The sequence below is a fragment of the Drosophila simulans genome, chromosome 3R (assembly GCF_016746395.2).
Source record: "Drosophila simulans strain w501 chromosome 3R, Prin_Dsim_3.1, whole genome shotgun sequence".
NCBI lineage: Eukaryota > Metazoa > Arthropoda > Insecta > Diptera > Drosophilidae > Drosophila > Drosophila simulans.
In genome coordinates this window covers 28,016,771-28,039,447 of record NC_052523.2, presented here as the reverse complement: position 1 = coordinate 28,039,447, position 22,677 = coordinate 28,016,771, and the positions used below count along the sequence as shown (strand labels likewise).

Here is a 22,677-nt window from a genome sequence, read left to right as displayed (position 1 = left end):
TTGGAAACATGGATTTTTTTGTGTCTTTGCAAGGGAGCCGAATCACGTGTAAATATTTTCGCAGAACTGCTGATGAACGTAATGTATTTAGTTGTACGTGCAGCTACTGGCAGAAGAACGTTTGGCAATCGCAATTTCAAGTTATAATTTATTTAAGCATCCATTAAGGTGCACATATTGATGATCCCAGAGTGTTCATGGTTGGGCGCTACTTGGGAAACAGAGTGCAATTGCTACCTCGACAACTCCCGGGCAATTACTTTTGAGTTATTTGGCTTAATAGAAATTCAGCAAGCGTGCCTTGTTTGTCTTGTTCCAGCCATTACCTCCACTTCTTGACCTCCACCCATCGCTCTTTGTCCCCTCTCTCCAATCCCAAGACTCACTTTGATTTTCATAAGTAAATGTCGGACGTCCTTTTTCGCCTAGCCAACCTAACGAACTTGTCTCCAGAGCAAACTTTGCCCGGTGGTGGAAAGGGAATCGAAGGAGCGCTGAGTGTTTTGAGAATCGATTATGAATTATTTGAGCTCTGCGAAATGACTTATGAGACATATAAGAGTCCAATGGGCCTACAGTGGCCAACCACACACAGCTGGGCAAGTTATCATTCTTACATATTGGGGGCGAAGCCTGGGAATAAGTGAGGGTTGCGTGATAAATTCCCTGCTTTGTCCTGCGTTCTTATCAAAGGGATACTTCGCTTTTGTTAGCATTTTGACGCTAATAAATTTAACAAAAAACAAGAAGGGAGGCCATCTATCTTGACATGCCGAAGCTTAAATACTCTTGTAGTAATTTAATTTATTTTATTAATTTTCCGACCTTCCCGATGAGCATAATATGATATAATAGTAGTTCGATTTCGACCAGTTTAAACCCAAATTACATACTTACATACAAAAACTAGCGAATCGGAACGCTAAAGCTGAGAAGCTAGTTTGCGTAGAAACGAACAGATGGACATACGGATAAATGAATTGTAGGACACTGGGTTTTAAGCTAAAATCAATATACACTCAAAAAGTGTATAATAACCTACACGTATTAAAAAAAAATCACATTAATTTTATCACACTTTTGACAGTGATTTATGCCCTCGTTTTGATGAATTTTCCATTTGGAATTTATATGCACATATAACATATACTTACAATGAAATTTAACGTTTCGTCTCTTTCTTCTGCTTTCAGGTAAGTTTGCACTACGAGGAAAAAGAAAACGTAAGTCGAAAATATTTTGGCCATTAAATAATTTATTAATTATCCCGGGGAGACGGTAGCCTGCAAAATGCGGGCAACTTCCTGCCTATTTCCGTAAACCTTTTAAGTAATTAATAATGCGCTACGTAATCGATTTTCAAGCAAATTAAGATTTATTTGGCTGTCAACAAAAAAACTAACAAGAGCAACAGAAAACGGCTAATTTATTTTCCCCAGTTGCGCATTTCTATAGTGCAATTATCATTCCCCCATTTAGAATGGATCACACCATGTATTAAAACTGCTATAAATTAGTTAAACAAGCTGAAGACAGAAGGAAAACCACAAACCCAACTGCTTATATTTGAACAGTTGATTAATCGACAAACGCATACTGTTTTCCTAATGTCTTTCCTGAGTCAAATGGCGGCTTATGTGTGGAAATGGGGCTTTTGTTTCTCTTGTTGTGCGTAACCAATGCCCAATTAAGTCATTGCTCAAAGTGTCATCAATAGGCCACGTAATTGGAAATTAATTACCAGTAAATTTGCCCCTAAGTTGTGTAGATGACATTTGTTACAATGGGAAAAAGGACCAACAAAAAGTGTCTTCTTTTTTGGTCTTGGGGGGTATCTCCGTCATAGTCCCCATTTTTTTTTTGTTAAGCACTTCAACTCCAACTTCAATGTAAACTAGTTTGTAATGATTTTCTCTCTTGTTTTTAAATAATATTGGTTTTGGCCAATTTGTCTCCCAGCCCTCGCAATAATAGATGTTTTCTGCCAGCTCCTCTGGCAATCTCATTTTCATTTGCAGTCTTGTGTGTGCCCTACCGGTACACTTTCTATCGCGCTTATTTTTCATTTGCTCTTTTTTTTCTGTCTTTTCCTCAATTATGAAATGAAATTATTAAGTGCGGGCCTCGCTAAATTAGCGCGCAATTGACTGTGGCCAGGGGGATTTTAGGTTTGGTCGAGGAAGTGGTGCGGGACAGGAGACAGCCACCTTTTTCTAACTAAGACAAGTGTGCAATGTCTTTGGTTTTCTCGGCAGACGAGGCTCTTGCCTGTTGCTTTAAAATGTTCGCCACATTTCTAGGCAGACGCCCCATGTACGTACTATAGTGAGGAAGGAGATTATAAATGGCCCATATTTTGTGCATTTCATTTGCCAGCCAGAATGTAGCATCTTCCTAGCACGGTTGCTTACAGTCCATTGTCCCATGAAAGGGAAGATATGTGTATGTACTGGCTGACTGACGGTTGATGATGACAATTCAGAAGGAAGCATGAGACAACTCTCAGTCACTTTTATTCAACAGGTGGCACTGCTCAAAGCTATTTTGTTGGTAATACGGGGAATGATTGCTGAGAATTTATATGCATGTTGCTTGGAGTTATGCCAAATGCTGTGGGTGCTACTCTCGGTGGCACGGAAGCACCGTCATCACTTTGGGTTATCAGAGCGAGCCAAGATGGATGTTTAATTGACCGCAAATAGAAACTGTAAATTATGCCAACGAAAGATTTTACTTCCCAAACTGCTATCTTTGCAATAGGAAATTTGCTCTGTTTGAGATCCAGCAGAAGCGAAGAGCGAAAAATTCATATGCTATGATAAATGTCTTGGCAGGTCTTATTAGTCACAGAAACGGTGTGTTAGTTGAATTGCAATTGACATCGTCTATTCAACTAAACAAGAGAGAACGCTGTAGTCGAGTTTCCCGACTATCAGATACCCGTTATTCAGCTATTAGGAGTGCTATAGAAATAGGCAAGTAAATTTGTGAAATCAAACCATATCAAACAAGACAGAGTTCACCGTTTTGCTTTGTCTCCATAACCAGCATGCTTAATCTTAGTTTAAGCTGATCCCAATCAAATATATTTAAACTATATTAGTTCGGATAGGCTTCCTTCTACCTACTACAAGTGAATCGATACTACAAAGTCCCTTGCAGAATCTAAATAGTATAGCTCCACCACCATAACTCAAAAGAACCGCGCATATATTTTTGACAACAGCGCAGAAAATATATACAAAAGTCAGGCAGCTTCCTGGATCGCGATCGTTTAGAAAATGAGTTTCGCAAAGAAAAGGCAGACAAAGCAGTCTAGATCTAGACCCCTTCGGCTAAATATTTATACATGAGTTCGAAAGAAGTGTAAGCAAAAATATATTTTTGATCTTTTCCGATTACTTGGAAAAGCATTGAAATAGCTAGCGTTCGCTTTTATTGTTCAGGTTTTGAAGAACCCGCGAGCCAAATGGGATAAAGTTTTGCATATTCTACATTTTTTACGGAATGTGATGATGCTTACAACTCTTTTTTCTGTATATCAGTGGTTTTTAAGTTTCCATTCTTATTTCCTTTTGCTTTTGTTGTTTTTGCTTGGTATCTGAATCTATGTGTATTAGGAATACCTGCTGAATTCACTATCATGGGCACTTGAATGTTTAGCGAGATCTATATGCTGTATGGAAGTTTCTCGTGGAAAACAACCTAGAAAAGCAGTCAGTCAAGCACATCAAATTCAAAAGCAGTCTTGTAATCAACAAAGTGACACGGATACGCACTAAGTGCCTTTAATTGCTGCCTATCACTGACTTGTGACTCACTGGATCAGTGATCTCTATTTAAGGCCGTAAAGGTATCAATCAGACCCCTTTCTCAATAACTATTTCCTCTGCAATTCATAATTGAATTTAGGTGGGCGTGGAGAGGGGGTGGCGTGTTAATTATGTTCTGCGTCATATGCAGGCACACAGCCCGCTGACAGGACAATGTTAGAGCCTTCACCTGGGCACAATTCGCTAATAAAATCAACTTTTCCGCTTGGCTATGCGTTTTTCTCCGTCATGTGTGTGTAAGAGCTTTTCACATTGTTTGGCGTTTTATGAGCATGAAATTAAATTAATTAAAACTACACGTCGTCTCACTGTTTTCATCACCCAGCCACACATGCTTTTCTTATAAAAAGGAGAAAAGCTGTGGGAGGTATGTCAAACTTGGGCGTATACACACTTTCGAGCTTCGAAAAGGATGTCTGCACTGGCCTTATTCGCTCCTCTGATTTATCCTTATTCTGCGGGTGTGGATGGATTTGATGGCCACCCAGCAGCGGCCTTGACGTGATCGTCACGTTTATTTACTTGAGTAATATAACGGCTAATCCGTTCTATCATAAAAACATTGTAAAAAACTTAAATTATAGAATATTTGTTCGCATATTTCAGTGTAATTTTTGTCGGATTCTACTCATATTTTCTATTCAGCCGGACAAGTGAAAACGCTGCGAACTGCAAATGAACCGGATTAAGTTTTAGCTCCACAAAAACAAAAACGTCAAAAGATATAAAAGCAAAGCCAGCCAACTAATTGCTGATATCTGTGCTTCATGCTAGTGTGGGTGCAAGGACCAAGCTAGATGGCATTCACACATATGCTACTTTTGTGCATATATGCGGCTGTCAAAGGTCTAGCTCCTAAAACTCAGGCCATTCAACACGTCACCAACGGCTTAACTTGTTGCACCAAAAGCAACGGCGATGAGCTTAAACCGGAACTGTCCATGAAGTGTACCTGCAGATGACCTGGCAGGCAGATTATACCTTCTGGGGCCTTTAAAAGGTTTCTGCCAAAAGGGCAGAATCATAAATAATGTAGAATGTGTAAATGCAGCACGGTAAACACGTTTTCTGTCAATTTAATTTGTAATTAGTCACGGCGGTCGTTAAAGGCTCCTCCTGAGAGACCAGAGAGGCCAGTTTGCTGACTGCTTCTTGACTTTAATTGAAATTGGCAGCTGCTAACCCGCAACCCGAAAGCCAGCTACTTGCACGTGATTTCGTTGCTAATTATTGTGCGAGGCTTCGGGGAGCACGACCGAAGTGTCATCATCCATCTCCTCCAGCCACGGCGCTCAGGTGCTGGCCAGTCTACGTGCCACAAAATTCACTTAGAGCTGTCTCCCTGCATTCAGTCGCATCTATTAATAGTCGAATGCTAATTAGGCATTAACAATGGTTCCGTTTTTTAGTCCTCATTGTATTGGTAGTGCTTTTAATCGGGTAGGTGGCCTTTTCACGTCAGAATAATATCAATGCCTTTATTGATTTCTTACCATTGCAGTGAAAAAGTGTCTTCAATATGTAGCTTGCTAAAGTTGAACTCGGTTTCTTCAAGAATGCTCGGACGGTTTTTTATTTAGAATATGAGCTATGAGTATAACAGCAAAGGCTATCAAATATCCGTTACTCAGCTAAATGGTGTGTGAGGAAGATGGGGATAGGCAATTTGATTTGATTTTCACGGTCCTAACTTGCATGTATACATGAACATACATAAATATGTATGTAGATATTGATAAGTATATCAAGATCACTTTTAAACATGTGGGCGCTAGACAAATTAACGTCAAGATCCTACAGTAGGAATGTCGAACTCGCAGTGCGGAATAAAACGTTAATTTCGTTATACATACATGTACATTAGAGATTTGGATAAAACGCAACTAAAATTCTCTGGAAAATTAAACGATCAAATTGCCCTCACGAAAACATGGCATAATAGTGTGTGAGACAATAACATACATACTATGAACATATGTGAGTGTGTTCTGTTTTCGCTTGCCGGCCGGCAGCCGCGTAAAAGTTGCTCAACAAGATTTTCCACTTCAACTTTAGTAATGAGCTCATCACCTGTAAGCGCTCGATCAGCTGTGCCGTAATAACACGGCTGCCCGGAATCTCTGCTACTGGGGGTTAGGAGGAGCGTCAGATAGGGCTCATTTTGAAGTCATTAATTTGACTAATTTGACGATGCTAAATGAGAATTTATGTGTCTACTGCAGCGGCTCAGACTGGCAATTTCTCATGCACAAACATTTTTCAATGCTTGACAGAAAAACCAAAAAGAGTCACTTCGGGCCCCAAAACTTGTTCACGCTGTCCAGATGTCATTAACACTCGTTGCTCGGCATGACCAAAAATGTACACAAAAAAATAACCGCCAAAAAAAAAAAAAAAAAAAAAAAAAAAATACATAACAAGACAACTAAAACCGGAGGCGGCAATAGGTCTTGTTAATAGCCAACATCTAAACAACCTAAAGTGGGTAATCTCATCGACTTAAAGCTAAAAGTGTACTATCAATGGTACAGCTGTTTTTTTTAATATATAAAGTTGTTTTTGATTTCATATAAATCATACGAAAAAAATCATATAGGCTATAAGAACAGTCGATGATGTTTCCTTATTCGGTATTCATCAGCATATATGTACATATGTGTGAAAAAATGTACATACATTTAATTATTTTAAGGGTATATACATACAAAGCCAATACTGGCTTCATTTCTATATCAATTCGCTGGTGGATATATTCCAACACATAGCTTTTGTTTTTTAAGGCTCGTGTTTTTTAATTTCACACGATAACCAAGATATGTGAAAGAGAGAGCTAAGGAAAAAAAAAAAATAAAAGTCGGCCGCTACATTTTTCTGGTTTTTTAAACTGTTCTTGGTGTTTTTAAATAATTGTTGTTCATTTTTTATAAATGTATGTATTTTGGTTTAACATCTGCTGCGTAGTCGCGGTTCAAGACTCTGGAGCCCAATTGAATAGTGTGTGTAGGAAGAGCATACTAATTTCATTAAAATGTTTTGTTTGTCTCGAATTTTGGCACTCAATTCTACAGACAAATTCAGCTTGGAGGACTCTTTCGTGTTTTGTTTTCGTATGGTTTTTCTTTCCACTGCTAGAAATGGGTTGCTTTTGTTTTTCTGAATTAAAAATTGCATGGCAAGTGGATGAAAAATGACAGCAAACCCAATAATTGAGGGTGGGTACTTAAAAAGCTCGAATCTGGAGTATACTTTGTAATGGATAAATTAAGTAAAATTTTATTTTATTATGGGAGATTTAATTTTAAAGATTATTTGTCTCTCTAAAAAAGAATGATATAACATGGTATGGAGTCCATACTATGGACCACTTAAGTTTCCCTTAAAAGCGATTGAGGCGGATGCCCCAATATAGTCAGGTGTTTTCATTTAATTTGCGAAAAATGTTTGTCTGCAGTTGGTCGCTGGCCAAGATGAATGTGGAAACGGTGTGTAGGTGCTCTATTTGCGACTACATATGTGCATTTGGTCTATAGAGCACCATAGATAAAAATGATTGAAAGGTGGAATACAATGGAACGAGGCAAAAAGCATAACAATGCCAAGGGGATTAATTTAACCATTTTCCAAGATATGTAGCTCTGTCTTAACCAAAAAAGGAAGATACATCCGCGCAATATGCTATTACAACATCTTATCGCTCTCGATTGCAATTGCAGTTTCGATTTCTGATGCGGAGCCTCATTTACTACCATGGAGTGTGCCCAAGAGGGATTTAGTTCCTTGCGAGTCACCTGTGATTGCATGGACAAAACCGAAATCCATTGTGCGTAGAAATTTTTAATTTCACATACTGCGCCTCCGTCTGTGTCACCCAACGAGTGCTAAATGATGACTGATGTCCTTCTGTCCAGCCTTGGGTGCCCGGCTTAGATTTCACATGCAACATTCTGAATGCAACGTGCCTAGGCACTGAGATAAAAAAAATAGTTTTAAATTGCCTTATTCAACATCTTTGTCAGCAAAACAGCAAAATATGATAATGAAATTAGCGAAACATTCTAATCGATTTTGATGCACCATTTTCAAAAGTTATTTCATGTAAGGGGTTGTATTGGGAATTTTTTCAACAAAGAATCAATTGCTCTTGATAACGCGATTTATCGCTGAGTGCAGCAACTCGCTCTGAACCGCCTTGCCAGTCGGTAGAGTCTTTCCCAAAGCCTGGCAAAAGTAGCGGCATTACAGCCATTTCACACACTGCCTACCTTCCTCGTCCTCCCCCGCCTCTTCCTCTGAGTCAGCCAAATAAAAGCTGCGCAGCGGTTTAGTGTGAGTGGTAGATCAGATCAGAATGCAAAAAGGCGAAATCCGTCGACGATGTCCTGATGTAAAGCAAACAAAGGACGATGAGACGTAGAATGCCTGAGAGCTGAGAGCTGAAAGAGGAAGAGGCTGGGAAGGGGACAGAACGAGACTGGATTTTCTCCTTGCTAGCTTTGCCTATTTCTTGCTTGTTGGTGCTTTCAGCACTAATGCAATTTGATGCGACACAAAACCGCACACATGCACTTCCCAGAAACGCTCACATATGTGTGGGACAACAAAAGCCACTGCGATGGCGCCAACACTAACAACAAATCCTTAACAGAATAGGATTTTCAACACATTTGCTTGTGCATTCCATAGTTTTGGCGTAGCACGGATCCCGTTAAGTCCTGGGTCTGCCTACACGATTGTCACCCCAACTGCCCCTTCTCTGAGCGGCAGATCAGAAATGTACAGCTGAATACAGCAACTAGTATCTCGCATCTGTTTTGAATGGGCCATCTTTAAGACAGTACTGCCTACGATCTGGTTTTAGCAAACGAGCGGTACCAAAAGAAATTTAATTAACCTATTTATGAAAATTAAATTTTTACGTTATTTAACGTAAAAAATTTATTTTTTTATATTTGTGCCTTAGGCTAGGGGCCGGGGCCTATCATCAAGCTTATAAATTAGTTATGTAATGGTCCTGCGAGTAACACTACCGGCCAATTTCAGTGAGCTGTATTTATGCAAATGGCCAAATCTTCTTCTTCGGTCTTCTTTTTTATTTTTCCTTTTTGTGCTGCAACAAGTTCGTTTCGTTGTAGCTTGCAACTTACTTCTTGGCGTGTTTTTCTAGTGCATTAAGCCAACACCGAGTCTTGTGCGTGAAATATGGGCGTCATTCTTTGCATAAAGTGCATGCTCAATACGAGATGAAATCCCTGGTCACAGGCTGGCCTCGTCCTTTCCTTGCTTTTCCGCCAGCTCACTTTATTTACTTTCACTTGTCATGCTAAATCTGCACAATTTCTTGGCTGGATTTCGTTATTGTTGCCAGCCATCCGCTGTGGTTGCGACTGTGCCAGCTTTGTGGCTGTGATTGTGGCTGCGGCTGGTGCTGTGGGGTGTGGGGTGGCTGGGAAGGTGGTGGCCCTTGTTAGTGCCACAAATCTTTGATTCGGGTTTTAATGCGAATTTTTCAACCCCTGCCATGCAACAAGTGTAAAAAGTGCAACTGCGCCTATGTTTATTTTCAATTTTAAGATTTTTGCATTTTTGTTTGTTTTTATGTTTTAATCAAACGATTGGCTGCTGGTAATTGTCATACCTTTTTTAAAGACTTCATTGATTATGCAAATTGATTGGAAGTAATTGTACTTATGACCACGTTCAATGCTCTGGGGTGAGTGCATGTGAGTCAGCAGACAGAGGCTGAATAACACCACCTGTTCATTTAGCATCCATCTTTGTATTTGCGCAATACACAAAATCAATGCCAGTGGCGGTCTCCTCCCGTTTCATTAAACTTGCACTTGAAAATTGCGCAATTAATAAGAGTTTGATAAGTTTAGGCATTTTGGTCAATAAAAAATACCACATTGGAGAGCCAAATGATCATTGTAATAAAAATAATCATGCCAGGACCCTGATGTAGGGATATAATAAATTTTAAAAATTTAAGACTTTGATTAAGCCGTCTCGTAAATTCAATATGCTAGATTTTAATTTTTATAGTGTATTTTGGTATCTTGGCTCTGGGGCTTTTTCCCAGTGGATGGTTAGTGAAAAACTGGTCGCTTGGTTTGCTGTGCATGGGCACAGCTGTTGCAGTTATTGCTGCCGTTGCAGTCATAGCTTCAGCTGCTGTTGCTGCTTGCAGCTGTGGATGAGCTGCGCATGCTCAGGGAAGTGGAAAGCTCGACGAGGAGACGACGGGCCATGAACTTGTTGCAGGTTGCAACTGTGACAGTTGCGAGTTGATGTTGTCGTTGCAATCCATGCTGCGTCTCATTTTGCTCCCACTGTTCGGCCTTCAACTCCGCTCAGCTGAACTTAGGCGAATGATGTATGATTGCTGTTGCTGCAACTGCTCATTAATCATTGTTTTCGTGGGTGACTGGGCAGCAGACTCATCTCCCCTCTAGTCTAATTGTTCATGCAGCTTCGAAGGAATCCGCCCCGCTACATCGTTTCGCTTTCATTGGTGCCACATTACATTTATTATCCTTCTCCAATTCCATGGTTGTCCACCACAAAACTGGACAAATTTACGCGTGGGAGAGGAGGAAGGCACAGCACTTGGCATAGCCAGTAGAATCACCATATACATGGATCAAAGTCATGCATTAATGTGCTTTAGTTTTTTATTCACTTAGTTCTAAAGTTCGGGCGTGGGGTATTAATCGCAAGAGCACTTGCCCACATCCATATGGTTTCCATGTGGAATGTCCGTCTGAGAGTGCTTCCCCTCATCTGCCAGTCTCAGCTCTGGATTCCTCGGTCTTCGGGGCATTCCGTTCTCTTATCGACTCCCGTTATTGTGTCGCGTGTCAACATAAAAACCAGTCTACAATGTTGAAAAGTCAGTCAGCCAACGTCAATTTCCGTTTGTTGTCGTCATTAAAATGCTAGACTAGCCACGCTCCGTTGCACTTTCGCACTACTTTTGATAATGACGGCTGCAAATGCAACTATAGGGTAAACCGAGTGGCGGAACAAGAAATATGTAAGGCGGAAAATCTCTTAATTAGTTCGTCGGGCTGGCCATGTAAATGTCACTTTTGTAGCACTTAGAGCAATTTACTGTATAATGCGTAAACAAACTGACAGGCGGCTGACAATAAAGGCTTTAAAAGCCAGGAATAGGGCCACAGGTGGGACAAGGAAAAGTGAGATATAAATAGTTTTGCTATGTTGCGTTTTTTCGGTAATCGATGCCGCTGACAAGTCATTGACTGTTGAATAGGCAAAAGACGCATGGGATAATTGTCTGGACCTCCCAAGATGCGTCGACAAAGGGGTGCCACTTTGCTGACAAGTGAAATGAAACACTTCATTTGTTTGCCCAACAGTTTTTAAGAATTCGGAGCAGAGAACCACTGATCTTGTAGTCATGGATTTCTGGTCAGATGCATAAATACGCCTTAAAAGCTAAGCAGGAAATGGAGATATTGTCGGACTAGTGCGCTTGCAACAATTTTTATAACTTTCTTCGCTGTCCTCTTTTTCCCAAAACACATTTATTCCAATACTCCGAAGCAAAAGTTTTGACAATATGTGCCACTTTGTCATGCTATTTTAATTTTTACCGTTTTGCTTTACACTGAAAGAAACTGAGCCTATTCTCGTCTTCAAATCACATTGTCCTCTCAGCAAAAGTATAAGTAATAAATAATAATTTTTTCCTGTGTATGGATGTTTCATTCCATTTACTCCCAATTTCGTACTGAGTAGTTCGCAGCGCTTTTTATTTCGCTGCCTTTTTCTTTCAAAAGTTTTTATGGGTTGAGTGCAGGACGTAGAAAGGGGGAATCGGGAGACTACGCTATGATTTATTTGGCGCCCGAAACGAAAAACCAAAAAGAAATGCAGCGCAACGAAATGAAGCCATCAAAAACGTTGACATCGTTACGCAAAAGCGGAAATGACAATGATGATGGGCGCCAAATGAAACGATGGTCATGCCTCCTTACGCCCCTCGTCCTGTTTTCGAATGTAATTCAATGCGGTCTTCGCTTGTATGTGTGTGTGCCTGTGTGAGTAAGGGAACAAGAATGTGCAGTGGGTAATTCCCGTGCTGGCTGCCATGAAAACGCGTGAAATTGAAAAGGGCTAAAAATTGCAATGCCCCAGCGTTGGAAAAAACGGGTGTGGTGGGGGGGTCAAAGTTTAAGTGCCTGAAGAAAACTGCAACAGCTTTTTCATTGATTCGCTTGATTTGCACCGTACCTTATGGTCATTGTTTTTACAGGGACTTGAGCCACTACCGAAAGTAAGTCGGTATACATTATATATGTATACATTAGAATAATTACAAACAAACAAGCTGTTATATATTTTTAATCCTTTTATATATACCCAGTAACCTTCAATCCGACTAACAACAAACATGTCTATTTCTATTTACATTCACAGGTAGCGACCATGATGTCCTGCCCCATTCCCATGCAATTGCAAATGCCAATTCCTTCATTACACAAATCAGAATTTGAACCGGTTAATATTGGAGTTAAGGTAAGTTTATCCAATCTCACATTACATTAAACATGCCGGCAATATTCTCTCGTCCGCACTTCCTGCTTTCCTTTCCATTTCCTTTGCCTTCCGGGGACCTCTACTTAAACATTTGTATGCTTTCCATTAATAAATAGTAAATTAAGCGCATAAATGCGAAAATCATGCAAATCTGCTGGAACTCTATTGCAGAAAGTCAACAAGTGGGGCAAAATGCTAAAATGTAAATGTAGCCAACGAACTGGAGCACACATACTCGGCGAACCCACACATGTCAAAGAGCCAAGTCTATTGTTGACATTATTGCAAAACACACACGCTGTATAGACCCAGAACAGATATTTACGTGAAATAATGTGCGGCACTAAATCAAACTGTTGTTGCCCCAAGATGGCGTCCCGTCAGCCAACTCCCTCCCGCCCCCATTTGACTGTGCTTTAATTCGAAGTGATCACATTTTAATGATACCGAAATGCACTTCACATTGTTTGTTTCTGCTGAAGAATAATGATGTCAAGCAGATTTAGATGCGGGAAAAAGGAGAAAGAGTTTTAAACATTCCCACGGATTGCGTCACGTTTGATAAATGCTGTTGAACATTTTTCTTGATATTGTTTGGGTGTCCTTCCTGTGCTCTTTTGCTTTTTATTTACTTTTTTTGTCTCGCTTAAATGCTACACATAAATCTATTTTTGAATGAAAGCCACTCGCAGGATGCGTGTCGTATGCCCAATATTTCTTCGTCCCAGGAGGGATATTTTTGTACGTTCGTTTGTCTGTGGTTTGTTATCAGAAGAGGACGCTGTGCTTATTGTTTGCATAATGGGCGCTCGTTAGCGGGGGCACCCCTCAGAGGGTATGCGAGTTGGTTGCACGGGGGGTAGTAAACAGAATAAAAAATGTGCTTTACCAATAAAAATGAGGTTTTAATTTCTGTTTGAATCCTACTCAGCTGATCTTTTTTTAAAACCCTTGCACCCTTTATAAAAAATTTAATTTTATCTCCCAAAGACAAATTAACAAAGATGGTCACTTCGGAGGATAGAGGTCCTTTGTGTGAATTTTCTGTATGAGGTTTCTTTCGGAATGTGATGAACTTGGCATATCTAATTGGGCGAAAACTTATTTTCATCTGCATATAAGCAGAACACAAAATTTAAATAATTCGCTCGCGAACGCAGGAAAGCATGTAACTCTATATGCAAATCGGACCCCATAACTGTATTCGAAATTTGAATATCCTATCCGACTAACAAGTAAAAGAATCGATTTTTTTATTTTTTTTTTTTGGGATATTGGGATAATAAAATGAGAAAATCCTGTGCGGTTGTTGAAAGTAGAAAGTGTTTTGGCATAATAAAATTTGAAAATATATCCAAAAAATTTTCAAAAATTAGGGCGGTTTTGGGACGTTAGAGAGTGGTCGAAGCAGTTTTTGTTCGAAAGACTAATAAAAATATATCAAAATATCTCTAGAATCTATTGATCCTATTCAAGAATATATATACTCTATATGGTCGAAAACACTTCCTTCTGCTTGATGAATACTTTTCAACGAATCTAGTATACTCATTTACTCCACGAGTAACGGGTATAACAATTACCCAGTGTCCCTTTATAAATATCTGTATATATATTTATACATTACCCATCAGCATCAGTTCAAAGGCTAACGAGCAGCCTATAAATCGCGATTTTTATAAACACTGAAAAAGAAAAACTCCACTGGAGCTTAACTGCTGACAGACATCCGCAATTATGAGCTGAACCCATACCCTCCCGGCTCAGTGCGGCAAATATCCTGATCTGCCGACGCGACTAATTAGGGCAAATCGCAACACGCAAAGTAGTCCACTGATAACCAGTCCATAAAAAGGCAACAAAACTGTAGGGACGAAACATTTTTTTTTAATAAAACGGTGGACGCTAAAAAAAATCGACTGAAATTAAACGAGCTGCCAGGTCCCGCTGACTGCTGCTGTTAAACCCAATTTCCTGCCCCAAGGTGCCGGCGGTAGAACTTACACTTGACCGCGCAGCATAAATCATGCGGGGCGGTGGATCCAAAGGGACTGTTTGGGTTGGTTAGGCTGGCTAGGGGCAGTTTCATTGGTCATAAAAAGGGCGTTAAAAATTGCCATGTAAAGGTGGGGCCGGAAATATAATATTTAATAACAAAGAAATACAGAAGACAATGAAAAAGTCTGGTTTTTATGGGGTTCATCGTGAGGGGTGATCTGTATTTTCTTCTGCAGTTCCTTTTTAAGTATTTAATTTAGTTTATAATTCTCTATTTTGTGATGAATCCGGGAACTTATTTTAACGTGACCAGTTATACTTTTAAATTTAATTCTACACTGTTAGAACCTACAGATCACGGGAAAAATCTAATATTTTTGTAATTTCCATATTATCTTCCTTTCGTATGAACGCTGTGGTCTAGGGAAGGTATAAGCTAGCCAAAAAATATTTTGGACAAATGTTTTCACAACTAATTTAGTTTCGGATTAGATCGCATAAACATGGTTGTCTCGAAAGCCTTAAAGCTTAAGGAATTCCGGCATTCGCTTGTCCAGCCCACTCAGGTGTGCTCAAAAATTCCCTTTGCCAAGTGGGAGGCAGATGATGATGCCAGCACCCCTATACATTTCACTTCTACCCACTGACAGAACCGAAATGGTTGCAGTGGATCAATACATATACAGGGACATAAGGACAAGTAAATTATAACATTTCAACTTAACTAACATAACAATAATATAAGCATTTAATATAAGCATTTCCAAATACTTTCTTGAAAGTATAAGGATCGCAGCACGTGTTGTGTAATAATTATTGTTGTGGTTTTCAGGTTCACGTTTTTTTTCAAGTGCTTTTGTAAGTTCTCTCTTTTCGACCACCTTCATCTCCCTTGGTTCATCTTCGTCTGAGGATACTGGTATTTGTTTTTCTTATGCTGCTTATTATTAATTTAAGACGTGCTTTATTCCTCGACGAGGACGCATTGTTTGTCAGGTAATGTTCGCCTGCCTGAGAATCCAGCTGTACATTGCACCTTACTTTTATTTTCGGGCGTTCTCTGCTTAACCCATCACGGGCAAATGTTGTTTTATTTTTTATTTCCACTCAAATTGTTTTATTTGCAACATACATACTGAGACACAGGGAAGACCTCAGACGCTTGGCTTTATTACGGTGATTTTTCTTGAACGCATTCGTGAGTTGTCTGCCCCCGGTTCTTCTTTCCATTTTTTCTGCATACTTTTGTAATTTTTATGATTTTATTTGGCTCCCTTGCCTTAACTTTTTATATGCGTTTTCTTTATTATTGTAATTCATAAAAACCAGAAAAAAATCATGAAAGAGCAGCCTGTAGTTTCGGCCTCCCCATGTTCTCATGGCACTTAATATTTGCCTTTCTGCGATGCGTAAGAATCAAGAACAACAAAAGGTAAAACATCTTTTCAAGAAATTATAAGGCTATGGTTGAATATTCGGTTGTTCGGGTTGGAGTAACCCCAAATCCATCCGTAGCCGAATGCAACATTTGAAGCGAACTCGACAATTTGTTACCCTGTTTATTTTAGCGGTTATATATATAGACGAAAATACAGCATATAAATTGAATTAGTTGTTTTCGATTCTAAAAGCACGTTGAATTATAATTAACTCCCTTTCTTTGTTCTTCTAAATTTGAATATACCCTTACACTTCTCAAGTCCTAAGGTACACCCTAATCCACCAAGGACATCGTCCTTTGTTGTCCTTTGCTGACGGTTTGATTCTTTACTCAGTTGCTCGTTTTGTTTCTTGGTTCCTTTATAAGCGTTAAGGATTATAGCTATTCAGAGGAATTGCGAGCACACAGGAGTAGAGTGGAAGTGCGGCCAATTTACCGGATCTTGAGAACCCTGGCACATTAGACATGCACGCATGACCATCTTTTAAAATCAAAATTGCGTCGGGCCATTAGACCCGGCGTAACAACAAAGGCTAACAGCAAAGACTAATTATTCCCTCGTTTACGGACCCAGGGAGCACAGGGCATTATTATTTATATTACTTTGTGAAGCGCGCTTTTGTGCGTGTCCAAACTATTTCGGCACCCAACTTGTAAGGAAAGGGTGGGGGAGTGAGCTTTACAAAATGGGTGTAACCTTTAATAAGTGCCATGTCGTTTGCGGGATTGGTAAACTTGGTAGAAAACGAACGCAAGACAAAGTTGTTATTATTTAAGGATGACTAGAAATGTATTATATATATGTAAAGTAATAATATTGTAGATGATAATAAAATTGTTTTTTGTGTTAAGATGTTTGATTCATAGTTTTCGATATTAAATTAAAACTGGTTGGCGCGAAAAAAAGGATTATTCACACAAATTTTTTTAGTGTACCTTTTTGCTTTTCGAATTCATGTGTCTGACAACTGAAAAGGGATAAACATTAATATCAATTAGTGCGTTAGAAAACACACTATCGGGTTTTCCATAGTCGCGGCTACTTCTTCTCTTACTGTAGTTCGGTGTCTTAGAACACGATTGTTGTTCTTGTGTGATTTCACGACCTCCTCAATTGGAGTTTTAATATCTACGACAACAATATTTAATTAAAATTTATAAAGGGTTCTATACTACTTGAATACTTTTATAATTTCTGTTGCAAATTTGGAGTGTAGTAAGGGTCGTCCAACCGACCGAGGGGCGCTGGCGTGTATCGTACAGCTTGATTTACGAGAAGATAGACCCGATAATATAGGCTCGTCTGGTTAAGAGTATATATATCCTTTTTAAATACGTTTTAGTGTCAAAAACGCTTCTTTCTACCTTTTAATTTCCCTTTATTTTACAAGTAACGGATATAATAAGTAAGATCTTATACTATAAATAGTTATATTTTTACCACATGTTTGTTGTCATTGATTACTAAAAAAATTGATTGTTCTAAAAAAATTTCCATTGGCCGATTGAAACTTGAAAACCCTTCTACAAACAAGCCAATTACTGTGGGACACTTAGTGCCGGCGGGGGAGCATAGTCAAAGCAGGTCTTACCGGGCACAGGTGCGACAGAGGAAAGCGGCTTTAACCCTTAACAGCCCCCGTGGTAACGACGGTACACATCCTTGGCAACATTTTCCTGTTTACTTTGGCTTTACAGTTCAATATTTATTTTCGCGATTTTCACGCCGTGTGCGAAAGATTGCTTCCCTGCTGAATCAAGGCAGACCGAAAAGGACGCGTCCCAACTCCTTCGATGCTGTCGAATGTGGACACAACAAACACAAACGGACACATGCATTAGATGAGCTTAAGTGTCGTCGGTACCGTTGCCAGGTCTCCAGATCCTTTGTTGTCCTTGTCTGCAGGTGTGCCCGCCGAAGGAGCAATGGAAGCTTGCTGGCCAAAAACTGGAAAGACAAGCACACCGACTGAGACTGAAACACAAACAACGGGAAGGGGCGCCAAACTTTCGGCAAGCAAAGTGTTGAGGCAGAGCAAACACACTGTCTGTCTGACTGACCAAATAAGCATTATGAAATTTGCAAAAACTTTTCTATTGAAAGCGAAACTTTTTTCAGTTCTGGAGAAGTTTTTTTTTTGTGTGGACACCAACACCTTGCCTGCGATTTATTTGCATGTGTGCCTATAAATTTGTAATAAAAACCGAAATCGACCGCAAAGATGTCATCCGTAACACAATCATCAGGGGGAAAAGTGCGGCTACGCGGTTTCTTACCAAAAACCCCTTTTCCAATCCCTCGCTGGCTTCTGTTGTAACTCATTTGACATTATTATGTGAACTTTTTATGGCTGCCAGGGCTCAACGCGACCTTCGGGCTTTGAGTATGTAGAGAGTTCTAGGCGCAGACACATCAATAAATTTACTTGCCTTGCCAGCCCTTACTGTAGAGTGAGCTCTTCCGGTCCTGGGTAATTATTATTCTGGTTTATGATTTGGTTTTGGCGGCGTCTTTAGAATTCTCTTTATTACACATCTTAGGTGCCCTGTGGTGGTATAAAATTTTTACTCGACTTACGTGCACATATTTCCATGTAAACTTTTGGGCGTCTGAGAAGTAGGTTCAAGAGTATTATAATGTTTATGGCGAGTGGAATAGTCAATGCGTTTCTCATGTCTGGCAGGGTAGATTATTCTGCAAATCCTTTGTGTTTATGACCATTCCTCAACGCTGATTGGGCTATTGAAGCCAAAGCCACAACGCTGCTTAGAAAGCTAAATATGAATAAATAAGATAACATATTAAAGCATTTTTGGTCTTATTATTTGTTCCATTGATAATATAAAAGTGTAGTCGATAATATAAATAGGTGTTACGAAGGCTGCTGTTTAGTTTCTCGTGTATTTTTCACCCTTCCTTATCTTCTCATAATCCGGCTTTGTCAGATTCGTAATACCACACGTAAAATCCAAAATCATAAAAAGAACGCAAACACAGCAGCAAAAACCACAGCCAGGATTGGCTTTCACATAGAAAGCAAACTCAAATATTGACATTGGAAATGCGATTGCTTCCGCTGGAGATTTACCCATATCTGCGTGGGCTTTCCAAATGCCGTAAATATGTGCACTTAAGGATCTGCGCCTAAGGTTCTGTTTTGCTTGGCCTTTTTTTACCTTTACGACGCCAATATAAATTTGTATTTACATTGCAATAATAAAAGAGGGCCGAACTCGTGGGTATTCAATACCGCACCACTTGCAGCAGCCGCTGGAACGATTTCTGAATTATGGCACTAAAAGTGCACTCAAAGAAGCAGGAGAAACATCCGCTCCTCCGCCCGGCAATATGGCGACGTTTTTTAATTCCGCAGATAACAAAGCACTTGTGGCCAAAGCCGTCTCCGTCGCAGCCGTCGAAAGCAAATAGCAAATGGGGCAATAAGCTGGGCTTTTCAGCCGGCGGTTGGTCGGGTGGTAGCAGGAGCTGCATCCCAGGCAGATAAAAATCAAAACTTAAGCGCTCTGGGTCGATGCAGCGAGTGCAGTGCCAAAGCCGCGGCAGCATCAGGCAAAGCTGCAACATGCTCTGCGATAACAATTTCTAATAAAACCTCATGACAGCTCACACACTTGGCGCGCAGGCAGGCTACACACAAAAAAAATGTAACATTCTATTTAGTATTGATTATGGTTAATATATATTTGAAATTTTTTAATCATTGCCAAATTGCTTCAATAGCACAGTCAAGTTTTTAAAGCTCTAATTGCTTGATTTGGTTGCTTATGTTGTTTTTGCATTCCATCGCAGTGCAGGATCTGCGGGCACCTATGAAAGGATTATTGCAGAACTGGTTGTGCTTTGGCCATAAAGTTATATTATCCTTGGTTGGAGAAACCAGGCTAGAGCTCAATATTCTTGGAAATTGATATAATTTATAGCCTGGGTACGCACAACCACACATGTCGTATTCTAATTGAAGCGCAACAATTATATAATTGCCTAATTACTCAAAACGCCCTTCAAAGTTTGGAGTCGAAAACTTTTGAAATTAAAAAAAAAAAGAGAATGAATTGCATGCACCCAACTCCTATATATTTCAGAGGTTTTAGACTGAGGATGGCGTGAAATACTTGAACATACTTGAAGACATAAACTTAAAAAGCATACGAAAAGATGCTTCCATCTCTTTCTTTGGTTGCAGATTTTCACCGTAATACTTATTGTGCATTGTATGTAAACTTTTTGAATAGCGGGAAATGAGTGAGAGTAAATTTGTTTTTGTTCCTTTTTTGCAACCAGTTTTCTCGCCTATTTTCCGGCTTCTAAAGGGGTGCTTCTTTTGTTGCCAAGCTCGCGCAATTTGTTATAAGTGGCTACCATCACCCTTTCTCGTGCAAAACCACCAAAACCACCCTGCAACTCTTTTAAGACCCATCCCCACCGTAGCGTGTAAAAAAACGTAGAAACGGGATGAAGTATGCAAAACATTTGCATTTAGCATTCAACAAGACAAACAAAAAATGAAGTGCGAAGCATCGAAGCCGCGGCAAATTTTCCAACTAACTGGCAACCGAAAAAATGGGAGACAGATGAAAAAGGATGCTTAAGAGTCGAAAAAAGGGTTGCTTTGGGTTCTTTTCGTGCGTTGGCTTTTGTGCTGACAAATTCAGGCGTGATAAGTTTTATGTGCGCTTAGTTGACTGTTTTTAAATAGACCCACGGAAGGATCAGAAAAGAGTGGGCGGGGAACGGTCGAAGGCTTCGAGGAGTTTTTAGGCCAAAGTTAAATAATTGATGTTGACAATCAACAACGCAAATAAAGCAAAAGTAGAAGGCGTGTTTTGGGCGCGAAGTAATATAAATGAATAAACGCCTGGGCAGGTCGACGTTATTATACTTCAAGCCCTTCAAAATTTGGGCGGTTTTCTTAAATAAAGTCGTTTTCCGCTAAGGAGTAAATAAAAGTTAATTAAATTTATTTCACTTGATTTCTTCAACTGTCAGAAAGACAAATGCTAGTATAAATATTAAAATCTTATTAACCAGGGACAAAGCGAACGTGCCTGAAAAATCAGGCCAAGGTAAAGAAGACCAAAAGATAAAAATGTGTCAATTGGGAAATCTATTTTGCGGATTTGGAAAAGCACCACTCAATCAAAGGCTGAAATCACACATGCCTTCCGAAACGATGGGGGCGAACACACCTGCCTGCTACGCCGTCTGCAGATTCCCAAACCCCTCGGCCACGCATATTTAAGTAAAACTTTGCCGCCATCGACGTAGTTGTCCACACATAAATAAAACATTTGCGGCCTGCGGATCGGGGATGAACCGGGAGATGGATGACCCATTGGCGCAAGATGACAGACAGCAACAGACGCAGAGGATAGGAAGAACCAAACGGAGCTTGAGCTTCAGCAGAAGGAGCAGTAGCCGGCCGGATGCAAGATACAGGAAAATCCCTTTACGAGCCAGCGGAAGTGCGTACAAAATGATACAACCCCACTCCCACCCACGGGACCTCTTCTCCGGCGTTCTGTGTGCGCTTGGTCAAGCAGATACTTCCCCGCATCGGTGTACACCCGCAAAAAAATATGGAGCAGTCCCGTACACTGGAAAATGTAATCGGAATAATTAAAAAGTTTTTAATGGATCTTTTAAGTTGTGAAGAAATCAAGTATTTTTTAGATGGTTATTATTAGACAGCGGAGTTCTACTCAAATAATATCATACAACATTTTTGAACTAAAACCTTGCAAAAGTTGATTTTCAGGACGGATTGATATATAGATATCCATAGGTTAGTTCAGTGCTGGAACGCTTTTGGGACAAGAGCCAAAGAAAGCGGTTTGGGGATTCCTTCCAAGGGGATAAAGATGAGGATTGAATAGGAGATGGGGACGGCGACATGGCCATTTCAGCATGCAGCAAATTGAAATTGAAATTGGAAGAAGCGAAACGAAATGAATTCTTGGGACGCTAACAGGCCAACCAGCTGATGGCCGTACCCGGCTTCCTGCTGCGAAAAACTGAAACCAAACCTGAGTCACAACGCATTTGCTGGTGGCATAATTGGCGCTTATTTCCTGGACAGATGACGACCTCGTCTTCTCGGCATTTCATCAAATGTTTTGTGCCTGTCGCTTTTATTGGTCACTAGAGGATGATGGTTTCTGGGGGGAGGTGGGCAATATCACGGAGGAGGTGGCCTGCACTGTGATTGACAGCTGGGTGAAAGTTTCCTTCAGACGCCGCACAGATTATGTATAAATCTCAATAAATTTCAATAAGCTACGAAACTTGCTTGCCCAGGTCTTTTTAGATGCCTTTCAAAGTTTTTATTTTTCACTCTCTTGTATTTTTTATGTCCCTCAAAGTTGTTCTTTCTTACTTTAATTCCTCTATTGGAGAACACTCCTTCAATTTTGCTTCTTTTTCTGTTCGGCTAACTTTGTCAAATGAAGCGTATTAGGACTAAAACTTTTAATTGGTCATATGGCTGACAGATTGTGCGCTTAAGTGATTTTCATTCACATACATGTGTACATAAAGTGAAGCTTCCCTTGCGTGTGTAAGAGCTAAGTTGAGTTTTGCTCCTGTGTGGAGTTGTGGCCAAAATAATTTTAATCGGATTTTGGAATGCGGGTGCCTCAATGGAGGCCTCAATTTTCATAGGGCTATAATATATAGTCCCAATTTTATTTTTTAAGAATCTAAATCCAACCACATGGGTTTGATTTTGCTCGCAAGTGTACTCCCATTAATTCAGAAATCCAAAATGTAAAAAACAGCGACAATCTTCAGCTGTCAGTAGGCAGTCTAAATTACAATTAAATTCT

At 39.9% G+C, this 22,677-nt stretch overlaps 1 protein-coding gene across 17 annotated transcripts in view; it reads left to right on the top strand.

Moving 5' to 3' along the window:
• Positions 1-22,677, top strand: part of LOC6730387 (polypyrimidine tract-binding protein 1) — a 125,879-nt gene that overhangs the window by 12,257 nt on the left and 90,945 nt on the right. For 10 of the 17 annotated variants that reach the window (XM_039295110.2, XM_039295114.2, XM_044923299.1 and 7 more), the window contains 2 exons: positions 1,194-1,223; positions 12,276-12,374. In XM_039295110.2, the coding sequence (XP_039151044.1) occupies positions 12,285-12,374 (90 nt within the window). In that variant the 5' untranslated portion in view covers positions 1,194-1,223; positions 12,276-12,284. Of the gene's footprint in view, positions 1-1,193; positions 1,224-12,275; positions 12,375-22,677 lie in introns of those variants that run through there. The other 7 variants (XM_039295112.2, XM_044923303.1, XM_044923300.1 and 4 more) reach the window with 1 other exon arrangement.